This window comes from Zophobas morio, unplaced genomic scaffold (genome assembly GCF_036711695.1).
Source record: "Zophobas morio isolate AGI-343-1 ecotype UQ-CSIRO unplaced genomic scaffold, CSIRO_AGI_Zmor_V1 ptg000024l, whole genome shotgun sequence".
Lineage (NCBI taxonomy): Eukaryota > Metazoa > Arthropoda > Insecta > Coleoptera > Tenebrionidae > Zophobas > Zophobas morio.
In genome coordinates this window covers 13,095,440-13,108,311 of record NW_026972129.1, presented here as the reverse complement: position 1 = coordinate 13,108,311, position 12,872 = coordinate 13,095,440, and the positions used below count along the sequence as shown (strand labels likewise).

The 12,872-nt window shown below is 31.2% G+C and overlaps 1 protein-coding gene across 13 annotated transcripts in view; it reads right to left on the bottom strand.

Moving 5' to 3' along the window:
• LOC135135532 (G-protein coupled receptor Mth2-like) overlaps positions 1-12,872 on the bottom strand; it is a 93,419-nt gene that overhangs the window by 25,638 nt on the left and 54,909 nt on the right. The window contains exons 1-2 of one of the 13 annotated variants that reach the window (XM_064064617.1): positions 10,475-10,654; positions 10,191-10,426 (exon numbers count right to left, since the gene is read on the bottom strand). The exons of 9 other annotated variants lie outside the window; for them this stretch is intronic. In XM_064064617.1, the coding sequence (XP_063920687.1) occupies positions 10,191-10,426; positions 10,475-10,614 (376 nt within the window). In that variant the 5' untranslated portion in view covers positions 10,615-10,654. Of the gene's footprint in view, positions 1-797; positions 1,335-9,503; positions 10,168-10,190; positions 10,658-12,872 lie in introns of those variants that run through there. 3 more of the 13 variants (XM_064064613.1, XM_064064615.1, XM_064064616.1) reach the window with 3 other exon arrangements.

Below are 12,872 nucleotides of genomic sequence, written 5' to 3'. Positions count from 1 at the left end.
AAATAAACCAGCAACTGTTTCATCGCCCAACTGAACATTAGATAACATGGGAATATCGAGTGTCGTTCTATTAAAACGTTTTTCTTTCAACGTAGCGTCATCTAGATTGATGTTTCAACATTTATGTACGTATACAAAATACTTAATAAGATTATACTTTAAAAACATTATTCTTTTTTAAATATTTCAAATTTAAGGTTTTTTGACGTCTCATAGCTAGTAGATTTTCCGTTTTCGTTTACTTGTTTGAGGCGAGTAATAAACCAAAAATCATTCCCATCTTTAAAAGTCATCATATACGTCTTTAGTGTAAAAACAATATTTAGAATCGAAAGTACGTAACTTCACAATTTTTTCTTCTCTGAGTAATAACTAAAGACGATATTGCTTTCATAATGTTTTATCTTAAAGTTTACATAAAAGTTGATAATGTAATATCAAAAATGTATTAAATAAATACTTAATAAAAGTACATCCCTAGATGCATCTAGATTAACAGTATTTAAGAAGCAAGGAAAATAAGATGTTTTATACAGATTTTTTATTTTAATTGTTACCTTCATATTTATCACTGTTATCACAGTTACGCAATAGCAAACAAATAAACTCATACTAATAACAAGCTGCACGATTCCTGTGTAACCATTATCTTTTTTCCTTAAGACTATATCATTATATTTCTTGGAATTTCGCGAGACATACAGCATTTCCGCTTCGTCATCAGTAAAGTAAATAATTATTCAAATAATGAGTAATTGCCTAATATCAAACACTTGGTGAAGGTTATTTTACATTACCTACAGAGGCTACAACTTGTCGTTCATCTTCTCCAGCAACGCAAACGAAGGCTACAAGCCGCCCTTCCTGAGTATCTACACACGAATGATCAGAATCATAGTCATGATCTTCCCAATTTATCTTTCCTTCTTGTATTTGAAAGTCGAAATTTCGACTATCTAGTCGCACTTTTGATAAACCTTCTTCGCAGATTATTTTACCATGGATAATATTGGTAGGTGAAACGTTCGGAAAGTCATATTCGGGACCACTGTCATCCACACAAGTAGCATTTTTGAACTTCAACGACTGGTCACTTGCACAACACTTTCTTAAACAGTTGTTTTCACATTGCGTATCCGCTGTCAAAATTAGCGCGATTTCATTCAGGAATAAAATTAGATATTTGAAACTAACAGCCATCTTAGGTGTTAATCACTAAAAACACACTCGATGTATCGTGATTGGGAAAGACTAACTTCTAACAATAATAAGATTAGATAAGACAACACCGTTTACCAGCAAAAACGTGAACCTAATTGTATTTGGGGTACAGTGTTCGCGAAAACTAAGTCGAATCGCGTTTATCTCGCCTTTACTAGAACCGACTCCATTGTTGTATAAATATTTAGAGTAATGGTAATAGGTTTTTACTAGTACAGAGGAAGTCTAAGACGGTCTTCTTTACATGTGTCATACACGGAAATATACGGTACGAATTGTGCAAAAGGTTTTCCAATACGCTCCTAAATTTGTGACGTGTTTTTCATGTGGAGATTTAACATTAAGAGCAAATTCCGTGTTTATACAATGTAATTGGAATATATTTAATTATTTACAAAGCTAAAAATAAGTAACAGTGTAATGTATAGCATGAGCCGAAATACCGAGTGCTACTTATTAGTTGTTTACTACACTTTTCCTATGCTTGCTACCCACATTTTGATTTAACTGTGAGTTTCAGCATATTGACAATGGACACAAACCTAAGAAAAATTACTTGTACAGAAGCTTCTTTCTCTTTGTGGTATTAGCATTAATTAATAGTCTGAAATGTAGTCAAAATAATGAAACCACAATATGATTTAATAATATGTATTTACATGAAATACTGTAAAATAAATAGACTTTTTGCACAAGGGTGTTGTCATTTCTTGTCAATTCTTCGAGAGTTGCTCTCAGAAGTGTGTTGAATGGAGAGAACAGCTCTCAAGAGTATTTCTCCCAAATACATAGCTTAACATATTTAAACACTAAGACGTATGATCAGGTCAGGTCAGGTGAGGTCAAGAAAATAAATGAGTTGCAAATGGCTTATAGAACTCGCGTCATCAACTTTTTCATTAGAATAAATTAATATTTTAAGAAAATTAATAATACGTTGTTAAAATAATAAGCAACTATGATACAAATGTTGCTTATGTTTACTACTCCTGTTACACAGAAAGGTGGAACCTGGCAATCCTGGCATACTGGAATAAATTACTTGGAGATTTCGTTACTGTAATTCTAATATATACACTGTAATGTCTTTATAGTTGTGGAATTACCCCTAGTCATAGTTTTTCCTTTTCTATCTCATGCAAGTTGCGTGAAACAAGAAATTATGAAATTTTACGTATGCCGCAGAAATTTCATGTCAAATTTTAAAATTTTACATCGAAACTACTATCAATTTTGAAATAAAAAAAATTTGATTTACGTTTTGCGTTTCTTAAATTAGGATATTCTAATAAAAATATTCAGTAATCAAACTACACAAATTATCTTAAATGTGTTTGACTATCTATATAAAAACAAACATATTGTGCAATTGAAGAAAAAAATGAATGTGGAATTAGCTGCACAGATGTTAAAAAATTCAGAAAAATGTATCTAAAACAAATATATTCGTAATATATAAGAAAATACGTACTAAAGATTATTACTTAGATAAAGTCATATTCTGAGGTGTTTTGACCATCGCTACATCAAACATTTTTTCTATTTTACAACATTTGATAACTTTGTTTTATAGTTTTGTAAGGGGAAGAGTGAAAAAAAAGTGAAATTACCTTGTACTTTAGCGTTAAATTTTAAACAAATATTTTAACCAGTTTATTTATTGTTATTACAAGAAATAATAATACTGTACAAACATAATAGTTCGATTGTTTCTATGCAAAATTCTCAATAAACAATGTACTCCTACAATAAAACAGCTTAGTTTTTGCTTTAAAAGTTGCAAGTCATTATTTATTTTACCATTGCTTATTATTATTATTATTATTATTATAGAAAACCAGTTGTGCTACTTCTTGCTGATTTCAGCGTAGAAACAACCTTAATGCATTAGTAATTTTCGAAACATGTAAGCAACTGTACATTTTTTTATAAATATTTTTTAAAGGGATATACAAGACGAGTCACTTATCGCGCGGTCTTCGACATCTCATTAATAATTAGAGATAGAAAAAAAACACCACAGTTGTTTTTTTGAGAACTATGCTTTAAAATTATTTTTAATCCGTTTTTACGGCGTAACACACAACACAAACACCCTATATATATATTTGTACATATTTTGATTGACCTCTTCTTACAACCACAGTTTATTGTTGAAATATCGATGCGACGTTGCCACATTATTCCAATTTTCTTGAAATCTTTTAGCAATGGAAGGATTCACAAAAAAATCGCTTTAGGTTTATTTAAAAAATGTGTAAAGGGTGTTTTATTAAAAAAAATCAAGTTGTATGTATATATACAGAACATCCTGGACAGTAAAACAAATTTTAGAGTATAATCTTAAACGAACTGTACATCTTTGGTCTTTGGCTTATTCTTCTATTTTTAAAAATTAAAGAGATATCAAGGAACGCCCGTTTAGTCACTTACCATGTATATAAATCAAATTTTGTTAATGAATGGAGTAATGAATTAGAAATTAATCTTTTACCAAAAAATCAAAAAATTAATCAAATATTTTTTAAACAGCAGTTTTCACGCCCCTGAAGCACAATCAATTAAACAAATCCAGTTTCTTAGATAAATGAAAACATAATTTATAAATTGTATTTTTTAGAATAATTCCAAAATCAGGGTTTTTTTTTATAGATCTAATTATTATTATAAGTGAAATTTGTTCGTGGGGCTTCAGCAAGTTTAATACGTTTATAACAACCTCTGTATGACAAGAATATAATTAAATGAGGATAGATTATAGAGCCATAGAGAAACATAGAAACATGTAATGCTATTATTTTCCCACTAAGATATTTTAGATAAAGTTTTATGTCATCAAATTTCTGGTGAGGGCAAATTTAATATTTGTTGAATGAGAAGTATATCGTAACCTAGGCACTAATAACTACAGTACTCTGTTGTCAAATATCCGAAAAATTTGATAAATTTTTTAATTCTTTATTTTTTTACAATAACACATATACGTAAGGAAGGGCAAAAATATTACGTGTCAGAATATAAACTACAAACGAAATTCATTTAAGAAAACTTGGAGACGATGTTATACAATTTTTGGTGAGAATAAACAGAGAAATTTTAGTTGGCGTTTTACTATCTAGACGTGCATGTTCAAACACACCCACAATTTTGTAACAATCAGTCTCGTAGTTTCAGTGATTAATCGTTTAATAAAATCGTCAACTGACAGACAGACAGACGACAGATATACGGAAATGGGTGATCACCAGTTTCGTATTCTACAGGCTATAAATCGTCAAGAAAACATGTTCTTGTCATACCTCGGCTCTGTGCTTGATTTTTTAATACATTGCTAATTACAGTTGTACAACGTCATTACAAAAGATAGTACGTCAAGTTGTCTATGAAATTTCATAAATTTTGCCGCCTCGTTGTGATGATTGATGTCACCTTGCTTGTCAAAAATGTCAATCATAACCGAACTTTCTTCAGAATGTGCTTCTGGCACAATGGGGTCGCTTTCTACAGGGCTTTCATAAATGTTTCTTACATCCAGTTACTTGGGAAATTTAAGAATGTTGAAGATTTTGTATTTCCTAGTAATAATGGCAAATATTTTAAAAATTATAATTAATATGGTTCGTATGTAGAGGCGGAAAGAATCACTGTCCACTTGGATGTCAGAATCATTAATGAAAGCCTTCTACATTTCTTATAGGAATATTTGATTGAATATAAAATACCATGCGGTCGGAAAAATAAGTCTTCTATTAGGCTACGAAATTTATTTTCAAAAAATATTATGTTGGAAATGCAGTTATTTGTCAGTTTATTTGACAGTAATTTCACCGTAAGTATCAAATCGAAGAAGGACCGCGTTGGTGTTGGCTCAGAAAGTAAAAAACATGTAAAAAAAATAAAATGTTTGAAGTGGCTATTGTTATAAGTTATAACTTTTATTGTGTAAATAATACATGGAACAGATGTATCATTTTTTACTACTATATTATTCTTAATGAAAAAATAGAATTAAATTGCTCGCCGAAATTTTAAAACGAAAATAATTCAAAAACATACTGGATTAAAAATCTTTAAAAAAATCAGTAAACACTGTGCTTTCTCCTTTTAGTATGCATCATGTGCTTGACGATATCCAATACTTGATCATTTAAACCTACCGCCAAGTGACGTATGAAATCAAATACAGATGTCACGGATTGTGACTGCTGACGTTATATTAAAGCTGTGCCATTAAACTGTCATGAATGTCAAAACAAAAATTTCATAATCGACACGTGATACGATTCTACATCTGTTGTGAAGAATTAAAACGTCACCCATTCTGCTTTTTCAAACAAACGATCAGTTTCTGTGACTTTCAGATCTTCATTGTAGTAATTGATAACTAGCCGAAAATCATGATCATTCAAGGTTGTTCAGGCCTGAAAATTTCAGGACACAACCAGAAATACAATTTCAAATCATCTTTTATGTTCCATACGGTCTTTAAAAAAAGTGAAACAGTTAATTTTTTTTGTTGTAATAACATTAATGTAATGTCATATTAAAATTGTCATTTCGGCAGAATGGTTGCAACATGTATGTACCATGAAAATTATGACATGGTTTTGATGAGTGGTGAGTGCAGTTGAAATATTTATTATACCGATTTCTAGATAAATTAGTTTTTCAGAGCTCTTGTTTTGAATTTGTTTTTGCTTTTAACCTTAAAATTGACGTTTATTTCTAAATTATCAAAACCAAACAGCTATTTCACTAAAAAAAAAAAAAAAAAAAATACCAGAGCATTATTGTGACATTGCATTGTTGGTTGCATTTTGATTTTTTTAGGCGTGGAGTTTCACATCGATAAGCACGCATAACATTTTCTGAATCGTTATCAGGAAGTCCAACGTAAACATTAAAAAACGTGTGAGGATATAAACAGTAAACAAATTGGACACATTCTGTCATTTTAAATAATTAGAATAATTAGAAGTTTACAACAGCACATTTCATCTATCTTTAATTGGTTGGAATAAAACCTTAAATAGTCGTGACATGATTAAAATAGTTTTTTTTTTTGTTTAAAGTCATTTCAAACATATTGGGTGTTTAATTTAAAAAGTTATCAAATTGACGTTGGTTTTTTGATAGAAGAAGACGTAGAATGTTTACAAAAAATCGAAGCTAATTTAATGACTTTTTTAATTAAACACCTATTATGTAATTTTGCAAATTAATTTATACTAAAACTTAACACACAACATTTACTCTGAAATTAATTACAAAATCAAATAAATTATTCCTTGCAATAAAAATTACATTTCAAATAATTAAGCACTAAAAACTGTTTTATGGCGCACTTTACGTTAATTTTTAAGTATGGCTTTCATCCATCTACATCGAGTGAAGTTTGTTTGAGTGCTCTACACATGAACAGGTTTTTGACACATGTAACATGTTTCCGCCTCATGTAATTGCCGCTTTGGGGAAACAATATTTGCTATTAATTTAATTAAGTAAATAAATTTATCGTTAGGTAGCTATCATAATTAATTATGTCACATTGTTTACGGAGTTAAGTATTTTAATTACATGGATATTTACCGTAACAAAGCTTACCTACTGCTAAACCGATATCTGCTCTTGTTTTCAATATTGTTGAAATGTTTCCGCTTTGATTAACAATTCATAATTAACAATTAGTGATTGCAGTTAGGTGGCAATAAAATTGTTAATAAAGCATACGTGCATTTATACCAAGTACTAAAATTTTTACAAATGTAAATAAATCTCATGTGGGTAGGTACTCAGACTTTAATTTCTGAAAAAAAAACACTCGAATGTTATCGTGCAATTAATTTATATATTATTATCCATTTTTCATTTATTTTTTCAATGATTGTAATTTTTCCGTGAAAAACTAAGCACTTGATAAGATTCCAAGAAAGTTCGTTCGTTAGTTTATCAGATTAATTTATCCGTGTGCTGACATCAGTTATCCATATCATAAGGCATTTTTTCAGAAAAAGTTAATCAGTAAAGTGCATTAAAATTGTATATTTCGTAATTTTTTTTAAATCATATTTTACGACCTATCGATTTCGCAAAAGTATAAAACAATCGTCGTAATAGACAAATGAAGTAACTAATGCTGTTCACAAAAACAAAACACACATAGGAAACCCATTCCTTCTACTTAATATTATAATAAAATAACAGAAAACAATTGCTTTAAATACTTAATCGTTATCAATTATCGTTATCACTCACTAAGATGAACGGCAATTAATTAGCAATAATAGTATCAGCTGAATGCAATCTAAACAGTAAAAAAGTAGGAGTATATCTGTTTTCCGGGTATTTTAAAAATAGCAACAGCCAATGTTGGGAAAATATAGACAATTAAAATATTGTCATAAACTACGTAAGCGTTCTCCGTCTTTCTCGCATGTTATGATCTTGAAAAAAATACTCAAAATAAATAAAATGTACGTAAAAGTGAGCGTTTATTTTTAATAATACGTTGTTGAAAGGATATCAGTATGTGGAATGAGATTCGTTGTGTATATTTTTAGAAACTTATTTTTGAAGCTGCTTTCAATTTAAATAATAGAACTGAATTATGAGAGTAAAAATGATGATCCAGATGTCTGATTATAATAGAAGTCGAAGTTTTTGGTTTGTCAGTAAAAATTTTGAAAACTCCGTATTGTTGGTTCTAAGATGTTCTAAATTGTAACATTTCATTCTGCAAATTTTATTTCTTTTTAGTGATCCATAATCTTAAAAATATGGCACATTAATGATGTAATATAAATTTCACGTGTGATTTAGTTAATAAAATTTATGATTACGTCATCAAATTCTCGTGGGGGATAAACAGGCAAATTTTGTCATTTATCGTACAATATTCTTAGCATACGTAAAATTTCACAGTAATGAATCTGGTAATTTTGGACATTATCTGTTTAATAAAACTGCCAACAAAAAGACGGAAAGAAGAAACAGATAACTGCTTTTAACGTGTTTGCCTGACTTTTTCCACTGCGGTGATGGGAAGTGTAATGAAAAAATTGAAAAAATTCTAAATCTAAATGTCGATAGATAGATCGCTACTTAATCCATTTTGAAACTGAAGATCTAAAATAGTTATTTGTGTATCAAGGCCATGAAGATAAACTTTTTCGGCCGATCTGAAATTTGAGGCTGAGGCGTGACCGAGGCCTACAAATCCGATCAGACCAAAAAGGTTCTCTTTGGTCGAGGGACACACAATGTTTTTTAGGGGACTATGCAGATAAATCATTGATTGAGTAAGTGGTTTGAAGTTAGAAAATCTTTTTTTTTTTTTAGTTGGAGGAAAAGTCTTGCAGATTTGATAAAAACCGAAGTGCTATTTTGCTCCTCTACTATGAAAAAAAATTGTAGTCATGTTTTATAATGTATTAAGTATTGGTGGAGTTCAAATAACGGCGCTTTAGGGTTTTATATTAAAAAAATATTAGTGAAGAACAAGGACGCATAAGTAAGTCTTCGACATCTGAGTACAAAACAGTGACAAGTCAGTTCAAAAAATTATTTTGATATTTCAGTAAAAAAAAACTAGGTGTGTAATGGGCGTTTAAAAAATTATTTCTTGTGTTTAGTAATTATAATTTACGTTTAATAATAATTGTTTTTTTTTTACAGACAGAAGCAATATCGCCAGATCCAGATCCAAAAAGATTTTTTAAAGGATCTTTATCGAAAATGTATGTGTCCTTTAGACAGCTGTATAAAAATATTAGGCTTGAGTTAAGTTACTCATAGTGGGCGATTATGATAAATTGCCCTCTATTACTAGCCCTCTTAAATTACAAATTCAGAATTTGAAAATTCACTAAAAAAAATACATAAATGTCTTTTTTTTACACAAAAACAAGGTTTTAAAAATCTATCAGGCTTTTATTTTTAACACAGAGTTACAGAACAATTTCTATAATTTGAACAAAACAGTATTTTTGAGGAGCACTTCAACAAATAAATGCTAAAAATCATAACTGAAACCAAAAGTTATTACCAATCCGAAGTGGAAGAATTCTGAGAAGCTAAACTTGAATAAAAATGACTGAAGTCGTTATTTTTACATATGGTTTTTCCATTTTTTTTAAATCATAGCATACATAAACATAATAAACATAACACACAAAAAAAAGTATACGTACACATAAGCTGTTATTGGATATTAGCTGAGCGACTGTGTCGTGTTAGTGATTTGTATACATTAGTTCAGAAAAAGATTTGTTGAAACTCATTACCTGTAACAGCATTTTTCTCCATGTAGAGGTTTTTCGGCCCTTCAACACATACCAAAGCAATACGTTCTTGCGTATCGTCCATATCTATACAGAAGTCGTCTTTTGCAAAAAACCTCGAGGTTCCTCTAGCCGAAAATACAAGTGTGTAATTTTCGAGAAGAGTTAACATGTAGTCGGGTATAAATGCCGCCACTTTATTATCCATGCACATATTACCTTGATCTTTACGGGTCTCCCGGCATAAATTTAATTCTGGTAAATTAACATTACTGTCCTTATCGACGCAAGTTAAATTCGATTTTAGAAAAATAGACCGATGGTTACAACATTTACTAAAGCATTCGTCACTTGAAGACAAAACGAAGTTTTCGTTAGGAACTTGAATTTCTGGAGGTTCAACGCACACCATGGCAGTAATATTAGAAATATGTGATTGATCGATGCAGAAGTCATTGCTTGGAAAATAAGTAGTTTGATTGTCGAATTCATATTTTAAAAAATGATTTTCAATGCTAAGGTTATTGCTTTCCAGAATAAATGGCACTTTATTCTTGCAATTATTGCGATCTAAAGGGCAGATTAAAGGTACATTCGTGTTACCTTTTGCCTTGGTGCAATTTTGAAAATCTCCAGAATAAAAACAAGCATCAGAACAACCATCTGAACCACATCTTGTTTTTTTCTCACCTAGAGCATTTGTAATGGTTTCATTTTGTTTCGGAATATTGTTGCACACTAGGGCGGCTGTAACATTTTCCGTACCGTTGATAAACTCAAGGCAAAAATCTTCTCCTGAATAAAACACACTTTTGTCACGAAAAGTGTATTCGAGTGTGTTGTTTTCGGATACTTCGAAGGCATTTGAGAGAACCAGAAATGGCACTTTGGATTTACTACACTTCCATTTTTGCATAAAACAAACACTGTAGAAGTCTGATAATTTGTAAGTTTCGTTTACACTATTAATGCACCTATTAGCTTCCAAAGATATGACGGACCCTTGAGGACAACATTTTCTTATACAACTCGTGTTTACAATTTCACTAATCACAAAACAAATACAAGCCGATATAACGAGCAATTGACAGATAAGGACCGAAGCGAAATCCATTGTGCGTAAAATGACGACGATACTTTTAAAATACTGGAAGATCGTTCACTCATCAAGAGCTTTGTTCGAGCAAAGTCGTTTGTTTATTTTAGCGCGAATATCTCTAATATATCTAATCCGAACGTATTGCTCCACAATATTTGCTAATATAGTAACTTTTTGTGTTTACCGTTAATGTGCTTGTTAGCTTTACTAATTAGGGTTGGTCATTTAATCTATATATTGATTACGCGGTAACAAGGCAAAAATTTAATCAAGAAGAATAATTAACACGTGAAATTTAATAATCGAATCAAAATTTTGAAAGTGAATTTTCCATCGTTTAACAACTACTGATGTCTTTAAATTTAGCAAAGTATTTATTAAGATAGTCGGACGTATGCATCGGCCCACTGATTATTATTGATTATTCGTTTAATACACTGTAAATAAAACCAGGATAAATGAATATTGCGAAATGTGGACATCATTATTTTAGAAAACATATCAGCGATTAAATGACGTTTTAAACCGAGTGTCACTCGTTATTTCACAAGCCATATTCAAGAAAAACACTGCAACAGGATGTTCCAACAAAACTTTTACAGGATTCTTTACGTTTGACGCATGGGATTTTCACTACATTTGCAGAAGATTTTATCATTTGGTGATTTTTTTCATCATTTCATCACACATCTCTAAAAATCAATACCTCAATTATTTATGGAAATTTCGGAACGCGGTTTTCAGCTTACAAAACTCAGACTCCAAATAAATATTATCGACTTTGTTCGTTGGAAATGAGATACAGTGTCGCAAAAACTGCAAATGTTCAATTGTATTACTTGAAAATAAATATGCAGAATTTTTCTATTTAATTATCACATCAATTAAAAAATTTACTATTCCCTTGTCAAATACAAACTTATTTTGCAGTTAGATTTTTAATTTATAAATACCGAAGTAAATTTAAATTATTTATGATTATGACAATTAACCGACGATAATTACTATAAATTTACATAATTAGTTTTTTCAGGGCACTAATTACTTTGATTATTTAATAACGCCCGCCTGATTTCTGCAATGCAATAAATATGAAAATTAACACCCCTATTATTTAAATTTAACCTCTTTCCATCGTATCATTATTGCTTTCTCTGCGCTATGGTGCAAAAGCAGAAAGGGCACACAAAAGTAGAAGAAGTATCTGCAGCGCAGAATCAGTACTTTATCTTCGAAGATGTCTAGATATTTACAATAATCTATTTTTAAAGTATTCCTTCGATTCTGGGGTAATCCTTGGAAATATATTGCGCAACGCTTTAATCCTCAGTTGAGATAGGTACCTGCCAAATTGCATGTATGTATCACACTTATGATTACGATATTTACATTATTTTCGTAAATCCGTGAAAACGTATTAGAAAGCAAATTTTTGCTTGCTAATTCAAACCAAAATTAGTGATGTTTTTGTTGATCCAGTAAGATTAACTATAGTATTTTTTTTATCTAATGCAGTTGGAAAAACTTTGTCCAAAAAATTGTAGTATAGAAATGAGTCATGAAAGTCCCCGAAATATTGAAAATATCAGTACTCTCGATGAATTTTAGATACGTTAGTTGGGCTCTGGAGACTCTTCTTTGCTTAGCACCTCTTAACCTTTACATAGAGGAAGCGGCAATGAGGACGTCTCTAAGACTTCACTCTCTGGGAGTATGGAACAAGCAAGGCCGCACAACGAAGCACACTCGGATCTTAACGGAGGCGTCCAACAATGGGTTGTGACCGAATGGGCACAATGAATGATAATTCAGAAGGAAGAGCCGAGATAGATATCTATGTCGATGGTGCCAAAATAGATAGTGGTTCAGTTGTTCATCTACTCCGAACAACTGAACGCACAAATCAGTGTACCTCTCGGCACCCACACGACTGTCTTACAAACAGAACTGATGGGAATAATGCTGGGAGCTAGAATCGTTGCTGAACGTGAAATCGGCAACAAATCAATACGCATACTTACTGACAGCAAGTCTGCACTACTAGCCCTGGACAGCTGTATGGTTCGATCCGGGCTAGTTTGGGAGTGCAGACAAACGCTAAAGTATGTAACGCAGAGGAATAGTGTGTAACTTTGTTGGATCAAAGGACACAGTGACAACGAAGGAAACGAGAGGGCAGATGAGATGGCGAAGCGAGCCGCGCGCATGCCCTTCTGGGGACCCGAACCGGCAATCACGCCTTCGGTCGACCTCTCGAACGAACTCGTAAAGCA